The 26,298-nt window shown below is 40.8% G+C and overlaps 1 protein-coding gene across 1 annotated transcript in view; it reads left to right on the forward strand.

Moving 5' to 3' along the window:
• LOC120553759 (pleckstrin homology domain-containing family A member 5-like) overlaps positions 1–9,650 on the forward strand; it is a 275,577-nt gene extending 265,927 nt beyond the window's left edge. Inside the window, 4 exon segments of the mRNA XM_039792455.1 lie at positions 738–836; positions 3,934–3,953; positions 4,508–4,650; positions 8,244–9,650. Of these exon segments, the coding sequence (XP_039648389.1) occupies positions 738–836; positions 3,934–3,953; positions 4,508–4,650; positions 8,244–8,278 (297 nt within the window). The 3' untranslated portion in view covers positions 8,279–9,650.
• The last annotated feature ends 16,648 nt before the right edge of the window (positions 9,651–26,298 follow it).

A 26,298-nucleotide genomic window follows, 5' to 3' on the forward strand; every position in this document is an offset into this window, starting at 1 on the left:
GTAGACAGCCCAGGCTCCACAAACGCCAACAAAAACAAAATGCGCCAACCTGCACCACCAAACATAACAAACAGTGTTCCAGCCAATAACCGATAAGAATAATTTGGGGGTTGGGGGGTTAGTTAGAAGGGAGGGGGAGGGATTGGGATGAGGAGGACGGAGGGGCGAGCTAGCCTCCGTTTTGTTTGAAAATACTTTGAACGTCAACAAGCAGTGTCGTCATCCAACATCACTTAGAGCACCTTTAAATGACTCACCAATTATTTTGATAGTCGATGAATCGGTTTGAGTCATTTTTGAATAAAGAATAGTAGAGTCCAGCTTCCTAAATGTGAATATATTCTAGTGTCTTCTCTCCCCTGTGACAGTAAACTGAATATCTCTGATTTGTGGACAAAACAAGACATTTGAGGACATCATATTGGGCTTTGGGAAACACTGACCCACATTTTTCACCATTTTCTGACATTTTAGAGAACATATCTAATCCATTCATGCAGAAAATAATCCACACATTAATCAACAATGAAAATACTCAGTAGTTTCAGCCCTAATATGTACAAAGTTCTAGCTATACTTTGCCCTTTTTTTTCATCAGGATCATCGGTGATTAAATATGACCCATATATGTACTGTAATGCATGACATACCATCACCAATAAACTGCAACCCCTCATGCACATTTCTGATGATGACTGTACAAACAGCTCATGACATTATTCTATTTCCGTCTCCAGGAGGTGTACAGGGTGGAGGAGGTGAAAGATGAGGTGCAGCGTGACGGGGACGGTCACGGGACCCTGCAGAGCGTGAAGGACAACAGCACAGACAGTGAGGTACTGTAGACAAGGCCTGCACTGCAGGGCCGACATTTCCCATATAAACATGCTATGTAGGCCATGATCCAGTGGTGGAATGTAACTAAGTACATTTACTCCAGCACTGTACTTCAGTCCAAATGCTGAGGTACTTGTACTTTACTTGAGTCTTTTCTCTTCATGCCACGTTCTACTTCTACTCTGGTGTTAACATTGTCGCATGTAACGGCAGTAAAATGTCATCTTGGTGTTGTTAAATTCTCCCCAATTCCAGGTCACATCACTGCTGGAACATGTACGATTGGGTAGTGTTTGGTTCAGAAGCCTTTATCTGTGTTACTGACGGTAGAAAGTGCTGCTTCGTTCCACTACAATCTAACATTAGCCTAGTGCTAATTATTAGGTAGCTGCATGCTAACGCCAGATAGCTGTAATCTTGGCGGCCAATGCTGGTCATTTCTTCCCAATTTCGGGGACACTTTACTGCTGGGACATGTCCGGTTGCCCATTTCAACTATTGAAACAAAACTGGAGATTACACGCTGGCTGGCCAATCAGAGCAGACTGGGCTTTGTCGGGAGGAGGGATTAAAGAGACAGGCGCTCCTACAGAGGGTGAATACAGGGCAGCAGCCATGGGCAGTATGAGAAAAATAAAGTGTTTTTTTTAACATTAAAGCATGTAAAAATGTTCTAGTAGAAACACAAAATACAAGTATGAACCCTAAACTGCTATATAATCGTTGCCCTTTAATATCTGTAATATTGTTATGGCAATATTCAACAACGTTATCACATTTAGCATATTTTCCTCATATCATTCAGCTCTAATTAGTGCCAACTGCATGGAAAAACCAATCAATGAAAAATCCCAGCATAACACTTCACATACTAATAGGAATTGAACGAAAGTCCCAATTTAACGTCCTGTCATTCAATGCCTGCAGACACGAGTCAGCAATATAATGTGTTCCATGGCTAAACCCCCAGTGTGTGTGTTCATGTCACTGTCAGTCAGATCTGATCAAAACACAGCCACACAGTTCTGATGAAGCAGATTAACTGGGGTTTTGGAGCGTTAGACTCTTAATAAATAGGATTGCAGGGGCTTTAACGCAGCTCAGTCAGTGAGCCTAACTACACAAATACCATTTATGATGAGTGCGCTGTAATGTACACGTAAGTGCTCTGGGATTAAACCTAATGGTATATTGGGCAGTTCCGGGTTACTACTGCTGCTCTGTGATTGAAGTGGAATGATGTGCCATGTTGTCAATATAACGCTGGTTGTTCTGGCAGTAGACAGTGTGAACATTACGCTGTAGTCCTCTTGATTGTCTCTACTAGAACCTAACACCAAAATAAGGGAGAATATAATAGTTAATGACAGCATTCAACTAGGGCTGGGCGATATGGAGAAAATCAAATATCACAATATTTTTTACCCAATACCTCGATATCGATATTGCGGCGATATTGTAGGGTTGACTAATGGTGCTTTCACAAAATATTTTTACAATTAGATTTTTTATGTATAATCATCAGTAACGTGGATTTAGTGACTAAGTGGGTAAAGGCAAATAACAGAACAGCTAGAACAGTCTGGTAAGTTCAGAAAAGTACTTTACTGTAATGCAGCCTGTAAAACCAGGAAGGACTTATCCCATATTACAATATTACATTTAAGTACTGTACTTAAGTCAAATTTTTGAGGTACTTGTAATTGACTTGAGTCTTTTCTCTTCATGCCACTTTCTACTTCTACTCCGCTACATTTCAGAGAGAAATATTGGACTTTTTACTCCACTACATTCATCTGTTCCAGCTTTAGTTACTAGTTACTTTAGTTACTCCACTACATTCATCTGTTACAGCTTCTTGTCTAGCTAGCTGTCTGGATTTACCCTGCAGAGATCTGAGGAGCAGTTAACCAAAGTCAATGTGCAATATTGTATTATTGTAATATTGTACTGTGCAAGGGCTGTGTCCCACTTATTGCGGAGAATACAGCCGATGGGTTGTTTAATGGGAAGTGCCAATGAACGGAGTAGTTAATATGCTCATTATATGTATATGGAAGCATGTTTGTATTGCAAGAGAGTATGTGTTGAGAGATATTTGTATTTGTTGTCTTTTCTGTATTTTTTATTTTAATTTTTTTCTCTCTCTGTATTTGGTGTTGCCTTTTTTGTATTGTGTGTTGTCTTGTGACGCTGCAGAATGGACAGAGTCCAAAACTAATTTCCCTTTGGGAACAATAAAGTATGTCTTATCTTATCTTATAGTCCTCACAAATCCACATTGTTTGTTACATACTGTTATTTAAGTAAAATTTTCATTGCAGGATTTACTTGCAGTATTTTTTACAGTGTGGTATTAGTACTTTTACTAAAGTAAAAGATCTAACTACTTCTTCCACCGCTGCTTATAGTAAACTGGTACAGTGCAGTCTGCAGGGGCAGCAGGTGGAGGAGAACCAAAGGAACTCTAACACACAGCGTCACTATACACAGCTCTCTCTCTGATGTAATCCACACAGCAGATAATCAGCTATTGTGGATGGAACATCTGCGCTTGTAATCTGGGGAAATAACAGAAGATTTGTGGGAATGTGGAAGGAGCCAGCTTGGATTTAAGGGCTTTATCCTGAGGTTGTAACCAGGATTGATAGCTGGGTCTGGGCTGCTCTCCACACCACCCTCAGTCCACAGCACACACAGACAAACATGTCCTCGACGTGTTTATTGTATTTTTACTTGATCACTTACTCACTCAGTCATTCATGTTTTTTGTCTCACGTGATTTATTTATTTACGTGTTCACCAACTGACTTCTCTTGTCATACTAACATATTTCATTATTTGCCAATATCTCTATCCATTTCCCTGTAGTTTTCATTCTTTCTTTTTGTATTATTATTAGTAATATAAGTTCAACTATTGTACAACTCATGTCAGCACAAAACCAAAGTCTTGCTGAGGTAAAAGATACGTATCACTGGTCTGGCAATGCATGGAAAAACTTGGGGGGGGGGGGGGGGGGGGGGGTGTTGTTTTTTTGTTGGGGGGGGGGGGGGGGGGGGGGGGGTTGGGGGGGGGGGTGGGGGGGTGTGGGGGGGAAACACCACCACTGACAACATTTTTTGGTAAGTGTGTGTGTCTGTGTCTGTGTGTGTGTGTGTGTGTGTGTGTGTGTGTATTATTGTGTTATTGTTGTATTATGTGTGTGTGTGTGTGTGTGTGTGTGTGCGTGTGTGTGTGTGTGTGTGCGTGTCTGTGCGTGTGCTGAATGAGTGTGAGTATGAGGCGAAGAAGAAGACAAATTACATCTTTACACTCACAGGCCCGAAAAACACAGACATCCACAAACAGGACCCAATACATGCACTAATGGATAGGGTGCAGAGTGAGGGAGCTGCCCACTACAGGCGCCCCGAGCAGTTTGGGGTTCGGTGGCTTACTCAAGGGCACCTCAGCAGTGCCTGAAGTGACACCTCTCCAGCTACCGTACTCTGTCCGTACAGGGAATTGAACCGGCGAGTCACTCGCAAGTCAAGTCACTCCGGACTGAGCTACTGCTGCCCCGAAATTAAAAAGAATTCAATGAAATATATGATAGCCGTTCTTTTGCTTGTCCTATCAGTAGTAGTCAGTTTTGCGTCCGAGTGACCCGTTCTGCTTCGGCTCATTGCAGCTTCCAGACTCCTGAGCCCGAGACGCCGAGCCCGGAGCCGAGGGAGGACGAACCAGACGCGACGCAACAGAGCGCCAGAGAGGAGAAGCTGGAGCTAACAGCAGATGACAAGAAACACAACAACAACAACATGTTGGCTTGTAAGTGACACATGTGTGAGACCACATTTCATGCTGGCCCAAATACCTTCTGTTGCACTTGCTCCCCAATTTCAATTACAGTATTGGAATGAACTTGCTATTCTGTCACTTTGTAAAATTTCACAGACGCTCTGACCATTCTAGCATGTTGAATGCCCAAAAAACGTCTCAGGGCAGTAGCTAAGATTTTAGGCCGTTACGCACTGGGGGGCGTGGCGAATTAACGGCACGAAAATGCAAATAAACGGCTCAAAACACTTCGCAGCGAAACATTTGGGATATTCGCTCAAGCTTATCATGTCGGTGGGACAGTTTGAGGTCTTAACCACTGGTCTTAACCGCGAAATACATTAAGTGAATTTAATTCCCTCTGGTAAACAGTACGCAGTGTAAGTTCTATGTTTAGGGATATCGCGATGATAGGGCCGTAGCACAAGGGTCTGGACTAGGGTCTATTCCTACATCCGGCTGTACAGTTGTGTAGTGTGTCTCTGTTTATCTTCATTAGTGTTGTGTGCAGATTGACATTGCTTCTCAAAATGTCAATTGCATGTCCAAATACAAAACAAACAGCTTATTTCCTACCTACTGCGTCTGATAGAACAAGTCTTCAAAGTTCGTAAACTGACCCGACAGCACACTCCAGTGGGTAAACAATGAAACTGCAACTTTAAAAAACAATTAATCTGGGAAGACAGACACTCCGGGATTGTTGTTTTTAGCCTTAATAATCAAAATATATTTGATTTCAGTTCTGCAAGGTTGAGTTTGAGTATATGGCCCCATCAGGCTTTAAAGCTATAGTGTGTAGTTTCTGTCTCCCCAATGAAGTAATGACAACAAAACTGTTGGCGCGTCCACGATACAAGCCTTCCGTGATCGCCCCCCCTCCACACAGTTGCTAGTAACCAAGGAGGACACGGAGGATTAAAAAAACATGAAGGAGTTTCTGCGCGGGAAAGTCCCCGGACGCCACAATCTTCTGATCATAGTCCTACTGAGAGATCCAGAGAGAGTTGTGTGGAGCTGATAGTCTTAATTAGCTTTGTAGCAACTCATTTGGCGATGGCTTGAATGTAACAGACTTTTTTTTTATATCAAAAAGTTACACACTAAAGCTTTAAAGTTGTGTTTTATTTTGCTGTTGTAGTGAGCAGAACAGAACCGTTCTTCAAATGCCAACTGTGTGCATAAAAAAAAGAGCAGAGCACGTCCGACACCTAAAGGAAAAGATGCGGCCGGTCTGTGTGTCAGCCATGGGCATTTTATGACATGTCAAGCACCCACACATTCACAAATCCTTACCATCTGCCAAAACTGCTGAAAAACACAGCAGATTGAAAATCATTTGCATAGACCAGCAGGACTTTTGACTTAGAAAACTTGATTTGCACTCACAGATGAATTCTACATGCTCACAAAAGTTGACATGCAGACTTTTTACCACCCACTGTTCCACTTGTGGGACTCATTTTAAAGAGAAAAAAAGGTACTGTAAAGGCTTTAGGCCGCCTTACACGTAGGTCCAGTTTAATATGCAACTACATTTTATGTGTATGTATAATATATGTAAGGAGTCCCTGCTCCCTCTCTTTTTCAGCTAATGGGCCCTTGGCCTAAATAACGTTGCAGACTCCTGGTGTACTGTATTGGTCTAACTCGAAAAGGAAGACTAGAATGCTACATCTAAGAACTACAGGTCACATTAAATACCTTGGTATCGTTGTTTCCACCAGGCTTTCAGAGCCATTCCTTCTGAATTACACAGCATTACCAACAAGCACCAGAGAAGACCTCACCCACTGAACCAACTTGCCCATCTCATTAAAGGTGCTGTAGGTAGGATTGGGAAGATCCAGGACTTTTGAACATTTGAACATCGACAACTTCTTAGTCCCTCCCCTCCTTTCCGCTAAAGCCCAAAACAGTCTCCTAAGCCCCTCCCCCCACAAGTGAGAATGAATGTGTGTGCATGAGCAGTGATTGACACGCAGTTAGACACCCCCCCTGGCCCTGATTGGTGCATCTGAACAGGGAGTGGTAGATTTTTGCAAATCACACTACAGTCTGTAGGTGGTACCAGAGGAGCTGGATTTATTTTTCTATTACCTGCTTCATGTAGTTAGTTAGTTTTATAAGGCTTACCTACTGCACCTTTAATTGTAAGAATAGCAGCAGTAAACAACAGAAAAATGCCTCAAGGCTGCTGTCGGCTACCAACAATGTAAAGAACCCAGAACTCTACGTTTTTATAAGCTGCCGACCCTAAAAACTGAGCTTTTATGAAGACAAAATGTGAGGAATCAGCAGAAAGAACGGGGAGACGGTGGGATCCTGACAGTAAGCTAACATTATGTCCGACATAGTCTATGTCCACGACGTTCCATTTCCGGGATTGTTCAGGTGCCGTCGTAAATTCCACCGGATGTCCGTCTTTTCAGCCGGATGTCCGTCTCCTTCCTCTGTCTCTGTCTTGGCGTTCTAACCTCCGGTGGATTTATGAGGACTATGGTTAACTGCTCCTCAGATCTCTGCAGGGTAAATCCAGACAGCTATCTAGACTATCTGTCCAATCAGAGTTTTCTGTTGCACGACTAAAACAACTTTTGAACGTACACATGTTCCACCAAAACAAGTTCCTTCCTGAGACTATTTAGTAGAGGCACAGAGGCTCCGTCCGTCTCTAAGCACCGCCCAAGATAATTATGATTGGTTTAAAGAAATGCCAATAAACCAGAGCACGTTTTTCTCCCATCCTGGAATGCTGTGTGGACTAGCTAGACCCTCCTCTGCAGCGCTGTGGAGGAAGGTCTGGCAAAGCGAGAATATGTCCGACGTTACGTGTGTTAACTTACAGACAGATAGTTAGGCTAAAACTGCCATTTGGATATTTGACTTGGTAACAAAATTCTTGCAGCAAACGTAACATAATATAACATTAGCATTTTCCTGTTTGATAGAAAACGAAATTGACTAAAGAACCCAGACTAAGTTTTTATAAGCTGTCACACCCAAAAACTGAGCTTTTATGACTATACTTTTATCCCTGTTTGGTTTGTTTTATGTATTATGTTAAGTTCTGTACGGCTCACTGTTGTTCTTTGTCTGTCCTTGTGTATTTTAGCTCAGATTCTATCACCTAGGCCTGCACAATATGTTTTTTTTTTTATCGTCAGTGCGATATGAACATGCGAAAGGCTGCGATACATTGCGAAAGACACTTTTTCGGTTAGTTGATAGAAAATATCAGTAGAAAACTGCACTTTGAAATGTAACTGTCATTCTTTTTTAGTGCTTCCTTTTATATACAATTCAGTGTTCAATTTGTTCAATAAAATAATATTGGAAATGATTTCCTTTCATTTGTTTTAAATTCAACCAGCAGTTTGTGTTCTGTTTATTTATCGCAAGTAATATCGTTATCGCAATATTTTCCTCATATGGTGCAGCCCTACTGTGGTATCTGTAAATTCAATACTGTATTGTAAAAACGTATTTGCAAATGAATTACAGCAACAAAAATACAGCAAAACTGTATAACCAAACAACGTTGTACTAACCACTCCCTTCCCCCTCTCTTGTCCTCCCTGCAGCGCAGACGTTCACCTTGGTGAGCAGAGACACGTGAGCACTGGCGGCCACGACATCCACACTGGCGGCCCATAAAGCCCAAATGTAGCCTGCCTGCACAGAGCATGCTCCACGGCTTCCTGCGTTTACAACAGGACTATTTTGATACTACTGTTACATGCCCACAAGGAGACTGAGAGGATGACAGCCCTGACAACACACAGACGGGCCGCCATCACTTCCCGACAGTGAGAGAGGCAGATGTACTGTATCTTAACACCTGTTAAATCTGTCCAGACTGATATGTCCCTGGGCAAAACACCAACATATGGAGTCAGATTTGTCTCAAAACATTTCTGCATAAAAATAAGATTGTGAAATGGTCATAAAAAAAGTTACAAATGATGTTTGAGCTGAAATATACTTGCGCAATCCCCAGAAGGACTTTTGAGAGTTTTTTCTGGTTTCCATAGGAGTCTCCAGCTCAGTCGCGGCCAGGGGAAAGTAACTGGCCAGGCATTTGGTTTTTATAGGCGGGCCCTGACAATCTAATTCTTTTTTTTCAGACTATTCAATTCAACAACGGATTCATATCGAATAGTTCAATATTATGTAGGTTTATATGTTAACTGATATGTACTGTATATTTTAATGATACTTCAAATTCGGTTCAGTCGATATAAATGAATTGTGAGCCGATAGTGCAGCCTATTATTTATCTGAATGGCAAAGTTGTGTAGTCTCCCACTATTAGACCTTACAATTCAGACACAAGCAGTCCAAGGCCTAGTCAGTTATTAGTGCAAAACAAAGTCACGAAAAACAGCGACATCGTGACAGCTGCATGATCAACGCCATGGACAGCAAGACTTTGACTATAGGGGGCATGTTATTCTACTCTCTCATATCTATTACTTCACATTGACAAACACACACTGAAAAAAGCCCAACATTTGTAACCACCTAAAAGCTGTAAGACAATTCAGGACAAAGAACTTAGACAAAAAGGATAGGAATAATAAGATGACTAACTTACTACACTTTGGTGGCTCAGGCTGGGCCTTATATAGCTGCAGCCACCATTTTCCCGATAAATCGAATCTCCGCAGTGAAGTGTCTTTCCACTCTGTGTTGCATTTCTTGGTCAGATCGTGGAAGCACTCAAGAGCCATAATGTGGACATTACTGAGCAGTGTTTTCAGTGTCCATCATCTGGAGGTGTGGAGCTGTGTGTCGGGTGCGTGGGTCCAGTCAGTGTATGCAGGGGGTTCTACTTTTACTGAGTCCAGGAAGGAGCTGCTCTCCGGGTCGAGTGAAGCAATGGATTCTATGAATGCACCGTTTCGGTCCGTGTACTTTGGCAGCCAACAGGTTTTTGTTTTGAAATTAAAAAACAAAATCGGGAACAAAATGTAGGAGAACAAAAAACGGAGAACAATTAGGCTGCAACGGTGGGCTTTTGTGTGAACTTGTGCAGGACATTATAGATACTGAATAAATCCTCAATAGCCTTCTCACCGGACATGGCGTGAACACCGATCAAGTGGAGTTGGTGGTTAAAGCAGTGAACATTTGGGATTTCTCTGCCCAGCTCACGTTGAAGGAGTCTTTGAACCCTAGCCAGTCTCCCTGAAATTGCAAAGGCCCCATCGTAAACTTGGCTAAGGATTTTGTCTGTGCTCAGGCCAGCAAAATTCCGAAATAAGTATCTGTGTGAGACGTTTTGCATCTGCATTTTGACCTGCATCTGCTGTGGCGATGGTCAAGAACCTCTCTCTTATAGTTTAGCTTTCGTCAACAAAACGCAGTACAATAGGAATATTTCCACAGCCCGTTGGGTCTTGGGTTCCTTCCATTTTGTGTAAAAAGAGTCTCCTCTTTAATATGCTCTGTCACCAGTTGGCTCATCAGTTCTATTATTTCATTTAGAATGTCATGGTTTATGTAGGTTGCATTCTTGGGAATGGTAGGGGCAGTTTTTGCCAGCTCTGGGTCTTGCATATTTCTCCTGGGAGTGCCAAATTCCTGGATGGGTGAGCCTGGCCCCCTGGGGCCCATAATGTTGGGTCTGCTCCAGCTGTCCATTGACAGGCAACCATACAAAGTCCAAAATTTGAAAAGGAATAGGTAGACCAAGAAAGAGGTGACTAACTCAAGTGTCACCTGATTTCGGAATCATATTGACCTATATGATAGTCATCCCTACAGTCGTGAAAATAGGTAATAGTGTAAGAAGAGTGTTTGTTGTACAGAGTTGGTGCTATGTCTGTTTCAGCCACCTTTATGTATGTGCTGTGTGTTTTCAGAAAGGCCAACCTTTTTTCAAAAAAAGGATTGTTTTTAGGGTTTTTATTATCGGTTTATCCAGTCGAGGGTAGGTTTCCTGAACACAGATGCTGTTTGGCAGCTCCACATTCACAATAGCACAACTGAACCCCCGCTTGTTGCCCAGTACTTCCACGATCTGATCTGTTGGCGACACCAGCACCAGCAGTTAGAATGGACCATGTCGACACAGGCTGTGTATTAAAAGCAGCAGAGCAGCAGCTTCAGTCCTCCTTCCGTCATCCACGTTTTAGCAACACACAATTAAGCGTGATTGATGGTTCTGCAGAGGCTCCACGCAGAACTTTCGTGAGAGAGTGATGGTGATTATCTTCAGAGTGAGTGCTGACTCTAGAGTCCTAGTGAGAGAACCAAAGAGTCTCCCCTGTTCTTTCTGACCACGGTTGGAAATCTGGAGCAGAAGAAGTTAACCCTCTCCTTGATGTCATGTTGTTTATGGAGAAGGAGAACCAGGAAATGAGTCGGGGATGCAACGCTACCAAGCCACGACTGAGAGACGCGCGTCGCCACAACGTGTAGTTAAATTTTTCGAGAGGTGCATGTCAGGCTACGGCGTAGGGTCGATATCGCCACGTACCTGCTGTACGTAGTAAATCACGCTTCACTGTAGTTGGGTGCGTAAATCTGAAGAAAACCGCCATTAAGTAACGATATGCTTCAGCGTGGCCTCACCTGTGTAGGGCAAGTAAAACACGAGCTGTTATTCAGCTGCGCGATCACGGAAGGCTTGTATCACGTGGACGCACCGACAGTGTTGTTGTCATTACTTAGAATTCCTCACGGGGGAGACAGAAACTACGCACTGTGTAGCTTTAAGCATGTTGTTAAAATGTTTGTTTTGTTGCCATTTATCCAGTCAGGCTGAGACACAAAAAGGGTGAACACTCAATCCTGTTCTGTCGTTCTGTTTGTTTTCTGTGTCTTTCTTTTGTTTATTGCTGTTGTCATTGGCCATATCATTTAATTGCTATAAATATATAAAATGAAACCATTTCACAATCTTGACCGGATGTACGACTTGTTTGGGGGCAATATAGCTCCATAAATATGTGTTGCCAAATGTACACACACACACACACACACACACACACACACACATCAATACACAGAGCTTTTGATACCTTACTAAGTATTAAAGTCATCTTAACATAATAATTCTTAGAATATTCTACTGATCTGGAGGAGGGGATATTAGCTGTGACTGAGTTGCTGGATGGGAGTGTACAGCTGCATACAGGAGCACTTGAGAAGTCTCAGCGCAGATGGGCTAAGCACCAAAACTCGACACACATGCAGTGCTTTATTTAACCCCAAAGTGACCGCCGATGCTCTTGGATTTTAACCGCTCCCATTTTTTGTGTTTTTATTTGACACCAGAGGCTCCGTTATCACTCTATTTTCATTTTTGCACCTGCAACATAACAGATTGTCCTTCATTGGATAGACTTATAAATATATATGTAAAAAAAAGTATATATATGAACATAAAGCAGATTTTTACTTCAACAAGGTGCCACTTCATGCTGCTGATTGTTTTGGACAGAACGAAGTATAATATTTTCAGGGTTGTGATTATTTATGTCGAGCAGACAGTCTGAATCTCCTGAAGTCTGTTGGCGCCACACGCAGTACGTGAATGTTTTTGGATTTCTAGTCTGCTTTTTCAGTTTGTGTCTTTTTTTGTTTGTTTTCGGTTTACATTACTCAGAAGTTCTACCAGAGGCTGAGGACACGACACAGATTAGACTTTTTGCGTTTGAATCTGTGCTAGGTGGCGAAGAATTGGACAATAGCACATGTATGAAGCAATAAGTTGGACTTTGGAGCTCCAGGACATAAAAGACATTTAAAAGAGATGTACAAACTGTAAAAAAAAATATAAAAGTAAAAAGAAATAAAACAAGATAGCATAATTTATGTACACACTGAAAAGAAGAAGAGCGAATATTCTAACTATAAGAGGTTATTATTAATATTATTAGGGTCAATATGCAAAAGGTTCAAAACCCATCTGTTTTATATCATGTGAAATAAATGTTGATGTTCTTAAAATATGCTTGTTGCTGGGGGTTTTCTTTACAACATATCATCATACATAACAGACATTTTATTCCTTTTACTCCGTGTTTGTGTTGGCCTACTATTTTCTTTACTTTTTGTCCCCCCTGTAACGTTACTTGTGTAAAGCGTAACTGGGTTTCATGAAATGCGCTTTATGAATCTAAGTTATTATTTTTTGGTTGCTACAACAATCTCTTAATGCTTTAACTCGTGACACAGTGACAGTGATACCAGGTTTAGCTCACGAGACATCCAAAGTAGGCTAAGTTACCGTATGAACACTTGAAATGCAACGATGCATCTGTAACTTACTCTTTTATTGTAAATGAATGATTTTCTGTCTGAGCAAAACATAACTATTAACTATATGACCTCCCGGTAACGCTAACTTGGTAGTACAGCACTGTAAAGAAAAGACCTTTATGAGCGCATGTGTGGTAAAACTACAGCTTTTGTCCAAAGCAGCCGCTAGAATCAACACAAACTGAAAGTTACATATAGCCACTTTAAGAAAAAAAAATGCTGGGGTCAAATAGCATGGACGATTTTGAAAAAAGTAGTTTAACCAAAGGAGGATGTTCATTTTTATAGTGTTGATTCTCCCAAAGAAGGAAGTCGGCAAAGAGGTCCACTTCTTGAAATCATTTCAAATGTTTTGAATCAAAGGAGAATATTAGTCTCAAATAAATAAAAACATTTTTAAATCAGGGGTAACAAAATATACCCAAATATTTCAGACCATTCTCCATTCTCTCTGAGAAGGAGATTGTATGGTCATATTCTGGGGATATTTAAAGCCAGAGCGACAGATTTACTAGGTTCATTTTATAACTCGACAGAGCGCTGAATGAGGCTATGAGTCCAGAGCAGCTGGAACTGATTTCTCAGGATTACTTAAATTCAGAAGGACATCATCTGCGAATAATGAAATAACATGATTCTTTTCACCTGCTGCAATCCCAGTTAATGTCTCCTTATTAAAATAAGTCTGTCTGCCTTTTCTCTAACTTAGTGTTAAAACAAAGCATTTTACTTTGTAAAGGTCACTGGGAGTGAGAGCTTTTATTTAGAGCCCAGGTTGGCTTCAACAGAAATTAAAACCTTAACGTTCAAAGCACTTTTGATTAGTTGAAGTTAATTGACAGTATTGGGCCGATGCAAATCTACTCAGAGAGACTTGTGAGTTGAATGTCTTCTCAGCTTTTGTTTATTCTGTTGTTTCCTGTAAACTGGTATAAAACCCTGGCTAGAAAACTCATTCTGGTCAGAGAGAATTCTACAGCTTCTGTGAACTTCTTTCTTCACTGCGCAGTGAATAAAACCCATCTGAACCAGCCACTGAATTGGACCAAGGGCTCAATGAACAATTTAAACAATAAAGGTGACAGGGGACATCCTTGTCTGCAACCTCTACGCACCCCAAAACCCTCAGACTTCAGTCCATTTGTATTAACATTGGCTATTGGGTCAGAGTAAAGATTTTTAACTGAGAAAAACACGATCAAATGCCTTTTTGGCATCCAAAGAAATGATAAATGCTTTGTTTTTATAGGTGTTAAGATAGTGTATGACATTGGGCCCTATTTTCACGATCTGAGCGCATGGCGTGAAGCGCCTGGCGCAGGTGCGTCTAGAGCGTGTTCAAATCCACTTTTGCCAGTTTAACGCCGGGAAAAAAGGTTCCATGCACCGGGCGCCTGGTTCTAAAGGGTTGTACTTATTGTCTTCATTAATCAGAGGTGTGTTTTGGGCGTAACATGCAATCAACCAATCAGAGATCATCTCCCTTTCTCTTTAAAAGCCAGGCGCGTTTGGACATTGGAGCATTGCTGTTATGATGGAGGATTTTCTAAGCAGGAAGGAGAGGTTCTCAGGAGAAGACACTGATCTGGTCGTGCGTGAAGTGACAGTGCGAGCAGATCTATTTTTTATCTTTTGCATGTGTGTGTGATGCTGCGCGTCCCTGATTGTGTAACAAGCATAGTGTGTGCGTGCATTTTACTAATGCTCTGTTAAAATAACAATGAAATGCTGAGTTATTGACTTTAGACCAGGTTTTTGTTGGTCAATGGCGCGATCACTTCCCGCTGCCTCAAGATACCAATACGCCCAGAATGCACCTGAACACACCTCCCTGTAAGACCAGCACGCCCATGGCTGCACAGATGGGTGCAGGTGCATTTGCTGTTTAAATGACGTGGGCGCTGGACTAGTGTTAATTTTGTCACCTATTTTTAATTTAGTCTTAGTCTTAGTCTTGTGCCAAACATTTTTGTTAGTCAAGTTTTAGTCGACTAAAAGTCTCGTCATTTTAGTCAAGTTTTAGTCAAAACATTTTAGTCTTTTTTTTAAATAAATTATTTCTGATAACCATTTCAGTCAAATAGTTATAAAAATAAATAAATTATATAAAGTTATATAAATATTGAGCCTCTTCCTTATTTCACCAGTGAACGACAAAAACAACCACTGCATTGGAAAAGGATATTTTACAATAAAATAAATGCAGCACGAAACTGGCGAGGCGTATTTCAAGTGAACACAACATATGTGTTGTTTTTCAGACAACAGCAGCTGCAGACTGTCGTACGTCTCGTGTTGGAAATTATATATATATAATATATTATATATTATTATAAAATGTTATTTATATATGTCAATGATTGTAACCGTGTTTACTCCAACTGCTAGCTAACGGTAGGCTAACGTTACCTGCTGCCAAGTGTAGTGTTAACTAGCGTCCCGTGCAGCGATGTTTCAGTTGACTCTAACGTCCGTTTAGGAGCATCAGAGAGAAGCGCAGGCATCTAAGTGGCACCAAAATCTGCGTTGCTATTCGGTCCGGTAGATAACGGTCGTTAGGGCACCTGTGTAGCACCGGGTCTCGGTAACAGCTGAATATTCTATCTCATGATGAAAAAGTAGAGACGATTGTAGACGAAAATGAAGAGAGATTTTATCTTAGTTTTTATTTTATGCAAAACATTTTAGTCTCGTCTTTTTTCGTCAACAATGATGCATGTTAATTTAGTCTTAGTCAGCGTTTTTGGACATTGGCGCAGTCTCGTCATCTTAGTCATGGAAAAAAAGGTCGTTGACGAACATATTTAGTCTCGTCTCGTCTGACGAAATTAACACTACGCTGGACGGGAAACTGACAACTGCGTCGGTCTTAAATTAGCAAAGACAGTTTGCGCTGCGCTGCGCTGCGCCGGGTACAAAATAGGGCTCAGAGTGCACAACGTACATTATCTGGGCCTGCCTTGATTTAACAAATCAATATAACATAATAAATCTCAATAATAAATATAATTTTTGGAAGAACACTTTCAAGCCTGCGGGCCAGTTCTTTTGCAACTATTTCATAGTCCATATCAAGTAGGCTAATAGGTCTATAGGAGGAATAGTCCAAGGGATTTTTGTCTTTTTTTAAGAGTAGGCTAATTGAAGCATATCTCCAAGAAGGTGGAATATCACCCTTCAGAATATTATTAATAGCAGGTATAAACATTTGACAGATTTCTGGCCAAAATTCGTCAAAAACTTCTAGTTGAATTTCAATCCCGCCCTGGACATTTCCCATTCGGCATGGCCTGGATCATGGCCCAGACTTCCTCTGGTGTAAATGCTGCATTTAAGATGGAGCATTCCTCCTCTGCAGTAGTAGGCAATGAAGTATGTTAAGGTAAGAGGCAATATTGGAGTGGATCTTCTCTGAACTGTAAAGGGATATATAAAAATCTCTAAATCTGCCATTGATATTTCATCACCACAAGGAGTTCTTTTTTCTTTTAAAGATTATTTTTTGGGCATTTTAGGCTTTTATTTGACAGGACAGCTGAAGACATGAAAGGGGAGAGAGGGAGAGGGGGGGTGGGGGGGGGTTGACATGCAGCAAAGGGCCACAGGTCGGAGTTGAACCTTGGCTCGCTGCGTCAAGGACTAAACCTCTATATATATATATATATATATATATATATATATATATATATCTGCGCCCGCTCTACCAACTGAGCTATCTGGGTGCCCACCACAAGGAGTTCTAATCATGTCTATCTAATCTATGATAGATAGACATCATAGATTTTTGACATATCGCATGTCAAAAAAAGGGATGAAGAAGTCATAGCATAGTTTATTGAAAAAGAAAAAGGTTGTTGAAAATCATGAAAAAGACATAGTAGGTACAATGTTGAAAAAAGTCATAGTATAGTACGTAAAAAAGTAATAAAAGTGATACGAAAGTCAGTATAGCATGTGCAAAAATGTCATTGTATAGTATGTTGAAAAAATGGTAAAAAAAAAAAGTCAGAGTATAGTAAAGTCATGATAAAGTCATAGTATAATATTGAAAAAAAGTGATAAAAAAGTCATAGTATAGCATGTCGAAAAAAATTCACAGTATAGTATGTCAAACAAAGTGATGAAAAAGCCATAGTATATGTCAAAAAAAGTGATAAATAACTATAGTATATTATGTTGAAAAAGTGAGAAAAACTTTGAAAAGAATTGTGACAAAGACATAATATAGCATATCGAAAAGGTGATAAAAAAGTCATAGTATGTCGAAAAAAGCCATACTATATAATGTTGAAAAAAATAAGAAAAAAGGCATATTAAAGTATGTAAAAAGAAATTCATTATATAGTATGTCAAAAAAAATTATAAAAAAGACATAGCATAGAATGTTGAAAATAAGTCATAGTATAGTATGTCGAAAAAAGTGACAAAAAAAGGCATAGTTTAGTATGTCGGAAAGAATTGATAAAAAAAACAACGTAAAATAGTATATTGAAAAGGTGATAAAAAAAGCCATAGTGTAGTTTTGTCGAAGAAAGTGATAAAAAAGCAATTGTATAGTATGTTTTAAAAAAATGATAAAAAGCCATGTTTTTTTGTCAAAGTATTTTGAAAAAGGTCATAGTATAGTATGTTGGAAAAAGTGTAAAATAGCCATAGTACTGTATGTCAAAAACAGCCATAGTATAGAATGTCAAAAGAATTCACAGTATAGCATGTCGAAAAAGAGATAAAAAAACATAGTATAGTAAGTCCAAAAAAGTCATAAAATAGAATGTTGAAAAAAGTGATTATAAAGCCATTGGCCTATCGTATGTCGAAAAAAACCAGAGTACATTATGTAAAAAAGAAAAGTGAAAAAAAAGTCATAGTATAGTATGTCAGAAAGGTTATAAAAAAAAGTCATAGCTTAGTATGTCGAAAAAAGCCATGGTATACTATGTTGAAAAAAAGTCATAGTATAGTATTGCTATCATTCTGTTCATGTTCTTATGCACTATTCATCCACCCAGGTATGCTCAACTGTTATTCCTCCCACCTTTGTTGTCACACAATTTTTGTACACCACAATCTCTACATTTCAGCATTGATATAGTCTGTCTATTCATGTATACTGTGTTATTATTGATCTACATCACCATGTAGACCACACTTTGCACCAACTGTACATTGACTCTTTACTACATCTCAGCATTTATATAGATTGTCTATTCATGCATACTGTATCGTGTTATTTCTGATCTACATTAACACCTAGACCACTATTTGCACTAACTGTATATTGACTCTTCACTACATTTCAGCATTTATATAGACCGTCTATTCATATATATTGCGTTATAACCATATCACTTTCGCATATCCATTTTCTTACTTACACCTCACTTTGTATTCTGTATTCCTGTATTGTCTTGAATGTGAAAATGTTTGTTGTTATGCTTTTCTTGGCCAGGTCGCCGTTGCAAATGAGAACCTGTTCTCAACGGCCTACCTGATTAAATAAAGGTTAAATAAAATAAAAATGAATGTCAAAAAGTTTATAAAAAATAGCCATAGTATAGTATGTCCAAGGTTTCTCCCTAAAAAGAAGTTTTTCTCACCACCGAGGTTTCTTCCTAAAGGGAGTTTTTCCTCGCCATTGTCGCACTGAATGCTTGCTCTTGGGGGAATTACTGGAATTGTTGGGTCTTTGTAAATTATAGACTGTGGTCTAGACCTACTCTATCTGTAAACTGTCTTTAGATAACTCTTGTTATAATTTGATAAAATTGAATTGAATTGAATAGTATAGTCAAAAAAGCCATAGTATAGTATGTTGAAAAAAGAGAAAAAAATCATAGTATAATATGTCGAAAAAAGAGAAAAAAAGTCATAGTATAGTATGTCAAAAAGTCATAGTATAGTATGTCAGAAAAGTTATAAAAAAGCCATACTATGGTATGTTGAAAAAAGAGAAAAAAGAAGCCATAGTATAGTATGTTGAAAAAAGTTATAGTATAGTACGTCAAAAAGGTTATTAAAAAAAGCCATAGTATAGTATGTCGAAAAAAAGAGAAAAAGCCATAGTATCATGGTTGCAGCTGTCCCAGTGGTCCTACTATGCCCTGTTACACCCATAGACTAATAATACACAGTCTATGGTTGCACCCAACAGCGCAACAACCCGGACCCAACTTCAGTCTGCTCATCAGTCTCACTTTCACTGGGTTTGTAGTCGGTGCTATATTCGCCGGTAAAACCTAGCTAAATAGTAAACAAACGCAGCTGATAAAGCGTTGTAGTATTTCATACTACCTCTCTCTATCTCCCCGATCCCCGGCTATCGTGGCTGCATGGTCTGGAAGCTGAGTCTCAAATCCGCCAAGCTGCTTACATTTTTAAATTGCTCAATGCTTCATAGTTTTTTTTAAGCTTTTACATAATACTCTTTTAATGACATTTGGCATAATGCAGATAATAGGCTACCTAGTTTAATTATTTGGTGTCTGTTGGGAGACTTACAGTTGTCTGACTTTGTCTCTATAAGACCCGACGCCTAGGTGGAAGCCAGTGACAGCCAATGAAGTTGCAGCATTATTAACGCTGTCCAAGGTGCTGAACAAGCTGCGTTTTTTCCTGCATATTTAATAATTATTATCTGGACGCAGGTTCGAATCCCAGTTGGGGCAATGTCTGTGATGCATTATGAAAGATAAATAGGTATTTATTTCAATCAGGAGAGACTTCGTTTGCAGATATGCAAAAATATTTATTGTTCAACTATATGATATTGATATTGAAAGTCTTTTGGAGTTTGGACTCCATCGAATTAATCTTCTTAAAGGGGTAGGGAATAGGAACATAACCCCCCGATGGAGTCCAGACACTGGTGGCGGCGGTGAAGAGACCAGAGACCGGACCGAATAGGCAACGGAGCGGTCAGCCGGGAGAAACACAACTACCGGAGGAGGCAGGGGAGGAGGAGGGACGAGCGCTTTGCCTGAAATGACAGCTGACAGCACAAGGAGAGAACAGATTTAAAGCAGAGTTGTAAGGCTGTGATTGGCCCTTGAATCTCGTGGTCGAGTCTGATTGGTTTAACTGACAGCGTCACTTCTTGAACAGCTGATTTGATTTAAGAATGGAGTAGTGATTGGGGTAATGACGTCTTCCTGAAAGAATTTGCGCTGAGCTTCATTAGTATGTTTTTAATCTTTAGTCAAATAAATACCTTAAACAAAATATATATATTACTAAATACTAAAATACTACATATACAAAAAATATATGACACTGTTGTATCAAATACTTGACTTCCCTTATATTAGTTTTCTTAGTATGTGTAACATTACAATTTCTTAAAACCTTTGCATTCAATTATACACATTTTACTGTTCTCTTAATGTTATGCACTTATTAATGAGACATGTAAATATTGGTTAATGTCTTGTTTATTAAATACAACACCAGTTTAAACACACCAAGCCCCATAGTGCAAGGTCACACATACACAAAACAAAATATGTAAATTAAATATGAAATGGGCAAAATATACAGTATATACACACTAAACATCCCCCCCCTCAATGTCCGTCATTTTCCCTTTTCGACCTCCCACCTCAGTTTTTCTGACTTATAAAAGGCAGACTCCTGGAACTCTTTCCAGGTCATCTCCATCTCCATGTAAATAGAAAAGACTTTAGCAGGGCAGTAAATGTACTTCCCTGCTAATCCAGGGAATCCAGTGTGAATATGAGGACTGTTTGGGCCCTGCTTCAGTTCCATTCTGCAAAACCGACACTTGCGACCTGTGGGCTGGGACTCCTCTGTGGTGGTCCTTTTCCTCTTTTGCTGTCCTCTGTCCTCCACCCTTTTCTTTGTGGCATCTAGTTCTTGCTGAAAGAACTCTGTCTGTGCAAAGTCATTAAAGGGCATTTTTGGGTTTGTCAGACCTTCAGCACCATAGGCTTTAAAAACCTTAGTGGAGCAGTAGAAATACAGTACAGGCCAAAAGTTTGGACACACCTTCTCATTCAATGCGTTTCCTTTATTTTCATGACTATTTACATTGTAGATTCTCACTGAAGGCATCAAAACTATGAATGAACACGTGGAATTATGTACTTAACAAAAAAGTATGAAATAACTGAAAACATGTCTTATATTTTAGATTCCTCAAAGTAGCAGACCTGCCAACCTGTACGCATTTTGCGTAGTATATACGCATTTTGACATAAACATACGGTGATACGATTTGTCACTTCAAACTACGCGAAAATCAGGTGACTGTATATTTTAGATTCTTCAAAGTAGCCACCCTTTGCTCTGATTACTGCTTTGCACACTCTTGGCATTCTCTTGATGAGCTTCAAGAGGTAGTCACCTGAAATGGTTTTCCAACAGTCTTGAAGGAGTACCCAGAGATGCTTAGCACTTGTTGGCCCTTTTGCCTTCACTCTGCGGTCCAGCTCACCCCAAACCATCTCGATTGGGTTCAGGTCCGGAGACTGTGGAGGCCAGGTCATCTGGTGCAACACTCCATCACTCTCCTTCTTGGTCAAATAGCCCTTACACACCCTGGAGGTGTGTTTGGGGTCATTGTCCTGTTGAAAAATAAATGATGGTCCAACTAAACGCAAACCGGATGGGATGGCATGTCGCTGCAGGATGCTGTGGTAGCCATGCTGGTTCAGTATGCCTTCAATTTTGAATAAATCCCCAATAGTGTCACCAGCAAAGCACCCCCTCACCATCAAACCTCCTCCTCCTTCATGCTTCACGGTGGAAACCAGGCATGTAGAATCCATCCGTTCACCTTTTCTGTGTCGCACAAAGACACGGCGGTTGGAACCAAAGATCTCAAATTTGGACTCATCAGACCAAAGCACAGATTTCCACTGGTCTAATGTCCATTCCTTGTGTTTCTTGGCCCAAACAAATCTCCTCTGCTTGTTGCTCTCCTTAGCAGTGGTTTCCTAGCAGCTACTTGACCATGAAAGCCTGATTCGTGCAGTCTCCTCTTAACAGTTGTTCTAGAGATGTGTCTGCTGCTAGAACTCTGTGTGGCATTCATCTGGTCTCTAATCTGAGCTGCTGTTAACTTGCAATTTCTGAGGCTGGTGACTCGGATAAACTTATCCTGAGCAGCAGAGGTGACTCTTGGTCTTCCTTTCCTGGGGCGCTCCTCATGTGAACCAGTTTCGTTTTAGCGCTTGATGGTTTTTGCACTTGGGGACACATTCAAAGTTTTCGTAATTTTCCGGACTGACTGACCTTCATTTGTTAAAGTAATGATGGCCACTTGTTTCTCTTAACTTTGCTGATTGGTTCTTGCCATAATATGAATTCTAACAGTTGTCCAATAGGGCTGTCGGCTGTGTATCCACCTGACTTCAGCACAACACAACTGATGGTCCCAACCCCATTAATAAGGGACAAAATTCCACAAATTAACCCTGACAAGGCACACCTGTGAAGTGAAAACCATTTCAGGTGAGTACCTCATGAAGCTCATTGAGAGAACACCAAGGGTTCGCAGCACTATCAAAAAAGCAAAGGGTGGCTACTTCAGACCTGCCAACCTTGAAAAACTGTTTTGAGTAGCAACTTACTGATTTACTGTCGAAGTTCTGGTTCATGAACACAGCGACACACACGGGAAAAAATGCCATTAAATTTCAAATCTGAATACATTTTAAACCCTAGAAAATAATTATGTTCAAGTAGGCTACTTGAATTAAATAAAACATTAATTATATTAAATACAATTAATTGGATCATAATATAATCCAATAAAATATATTACACTGCATAATGAGCACTTTTACTTTTGGTAGTAATGGTATTCAGGTATTGCAGGTATTCATGCAGTCGTGCATGAATACCTGCAGCAGAGTTTAACACTGAAAACACACAGCTCAGTTCAGCGTTTCCTTGCAGCTCTGCTACAGTAGCAGATAACCTTTGACGTTACCTGCCGGTCACATGGTCTCTAAACAGTCCGCTCACAGTGAAGTCCTGCACGGATCAATAGGCGTTATAGTCCGGCAGCTGCTCGCTCTGTTTGTTATAAGACGCACACCGAGCAGATTAATGCGCTCACAGAGCCAATCTTTGCAGATGTTACCGCTCTGTGTTTGGCTAGCTAATAAGCCGTTAGCCTGTTAGCTTGAGCTTTGTCTGAAGGCGCCGAGCGGCCAGCCAAGGTCCGACAGACACCGACACATTCCGCACATCCTCCGCTCAGTTTAACCGCTAACCCCGGGAGAGGCGTGTTTACTTTGTGTCTCGGTCCTCCGGTGCGTCCAGTGACGGGCTCTGGTCAGTTTTTTATTAGCCTACATTAGTAACAGTTAATTTTGTTACACCTGCATTTGATGCTTTCGTTTTACTATCAGTAGCCGATATCCCCGCTTGACAGAGGAAGGAACCCGACGCTGTGATTGGTCAAACTCTTCTTCTTTAGTTTTTTTCCCAGCATGCTCGTGGCTGCTAGGTTTCATGCGTGTTTTACAGTAACCGCAGCCGAGCCGCCTACTATACCATCAAGTGAACTCAAAGCAGTCACCTGATTTTCGCGTAGTTTGAAGTGACAAATCGTATCACCGTATGTTTATGTCAAAATGCGTATATACTACGCAAAATGCGTACAGGTTGGCAGGTCTGCTACTTTGAGGAATCTAAAATATAAGACATGTTTTCAGTTATTTCACACTTTTTTGTTAAGTACATAATTCCACGTGTTCATTCATAGTTTTGATGCCTTCAGTGAGAATCTACAATGTAAATAGTCATGAAAATAAAGAAAATGCATTGAATGAGAAGGTGTGTCCAAACTTTTGGCCTGTACTGTACCTGACAGGGCCTTGCTGGTAAAAGAAGTGAATGGAAGAACCATCATTCTCATACCTCGACTTTGGCTGGCCACAGGAAAGACATGTTTTTGTCTGTGCCTTTTTTTGTTCCGGCTGTTGTTGCTGCTGCTTGTCCATTATGTTTTTAACTATTTTCTCAATAGAGTCTTGAGTTAGAGGTGTGGCCAGGGTCTGTACTGGTGGTGGTGGATTAACAACTGCAGCATGCATGGTAACAACTGGCACACTGGTAGTCGTACTCCCCTTGGTCAGAGAGTGCCAGAGTTCCCACCTCTCTTGCAGTTTTTCCGGGCTGGTGTTTAAAGAGGAGCTGGTGTTTAACAGTTTGCTGAGGTGCTTTAAATACTGTGCAATATGTAGTTTGGTTGTTGGGTGGAGCATGCTGCATGACTTCTGGTTTCTATAACAACAAAAGACAGAGTACAATAAGTCATTCTGGCCCAAAAAAAGATAAAACAAACAAACCACAAACAATTCATACACTTGTATGGGTGAAAACTCACTTTCCAGTTGGTAAGTTTGTTTAGAATGGCTGATGGATGATTATGTAAAAGTCTATTCAATAACACATGACATAAAGTTCTCATACTGTCTCCTCTCTAAGAAAAGAAAGATGTAACTCATTTATAAAGGCTATTAATATGATTGAAACCTAGACACTGCTAATTATACAGAAGTTTTGTCCACCACTTTGTCAAGTGTCAAATGTTTACCTGGCTCTAAGCCTGGGCAGTGGGTGGGCTGCTTTGAGGAGGGGGATTTAGGGCAGGTGTTAAGTCTGTCTTGTCCTGTGCTTATCCCAGTCTAGAGGAACTGGGCGGCAACCAGGCTCAACATATTCCAAGCCAAACTTCTCTCCAGTGTCTCTGCCAGTGAAATGAAAAGCCGCATACTTCACATGCCCCAGCACTCTTTCAGAGACTGCATTTAGTTCTGCCATTAAAGCTGGATCAAAGACAGTTGGGAGGTGAACATCTGGCTGTTTCAAGTCCACCAGGCGCTGATAATTCCACCGTGCCACCCCTGTCATCCCCTGGGCTTAGAACGGCTCTGTGGAGACGCGTGTTCCACTGACCCACTGAGCCTGATGGAAATGGTATCTCTCTTGCTGTGAAGTGCCTCTGATGGGGATCCACACAGGAACTTTAGCACCTTCCCCCTGCACGTGGTTTAGCTGCAGTGCTCCGTGCCTGTACAAGATCCCACCTTCAACCTCAGGATCACTCAGGCACCTGCGCAAGATGTGTATGCGCTGAATGCGTCATGTCTTCAGCATAGAGGGCTTGAAGAGAGGAACGCCGTTTGGATCAGTTGCGAGGTAAAAGTGCTGGACTCCCTCGACTCTCTTGACGAGCTCCTCAGGCTGTGGAATTGTGGTCCTGCAGTGCTCACGAATGTGTGCCTTTGTTGGGTTGGCAGGCTGAATGCCACAGAAGGCATATGCCTCTTTAAAGGAGTGATAGAATGATTATATAGGGTATTTTACACTGTTCCTTAAGGTCTCCTAATGGGGTATGTAACATTGGTTGCGCTGAAAATTGCCCGAATTCTATTTTATTATAGCATTTTAGTTATTGTAATATGGCTCTATTTGGAACAAGAGCTTTTCTTCCAAATATGGTATGCTCATGAATATTTAGAATGAGCTGCGCGCTGATTGGTTTGAGCAAACCAATTAGAAACACATGGGAGACTCGACCGCAGGTCTCATATTTCAGACACTGCAAAGTTATACATTGTTTGTCGGGCTATTTCGTTATTAATTTCACTTCTGAGACTTTTTTAAGCGAGAAATCAACTATATAAAGCTCAAATATGGGCCGTTTTACGAAAATTGATGGCCATTTGCAAATTTGGTAAGACTGTGTGTTGGATTTCAGTACCGGTGCTGCCTGTGCTGCTGCCTCGCCGCCCGGCCTGCCTTCCTTCACAGACCCCAGCCTGCTGTGAGGTACTTGGAGCTCTGTCACGACTGGCAGCCCACAGCACTCCATACCCGCGCAAAGTCACCGTCTTTTGGGCTAATGGACAACCAAATGCCGCTGCCCTGACAGAGCTCCAGGGCCTGCAACTCACCTCTTACTGCTAGCTAAATGGCCAGTGTGTGAGAGTGAGAGAGCGGTCAGCGAGCTTGTTACACCAGCAATCTCTTACCACGTTACACACATGTTACGCCACTTATACAACATCTACCTAAATGTCTTATAAAGCTAACAACGGTGTCCGATTTCAAATTAATGAATATTTTTGAAGACTAGATGTTTCGTTAGCTGCGGCTGTTATATGTAGCTACAAATCACGGATAGTTAGCTTCACTTCCGGCGTAATTCAAGTATATTTACAGTTTGAATTTCATCACGCCACTTATACAACATCTACCTAAATGTCTTATAAAGCTAACAACGGTGTCCGATTTCAAGTTAATGAATATTTGTGAAGACTAGGTGTTTCGTTAGCTGCAACTGCCCCTTCAATTTTAGCTACGTGTAGCTACAAATCATGGATAGTTTGCTTCATT

This window comes from Perca fluviatilis, chromosome 23 (genome assembly GCF_010015445.1).
Source record: "Perca fluviatilis chromosome 23, GENO_Pfluv_1.0, whole genome shotgun sequence".
Lineage (NCBI taxonomy): Eukaryota > Metazoa > Chordata > Actinopteri > Perciformes > Percidae > Perca > Perca fluviatilis.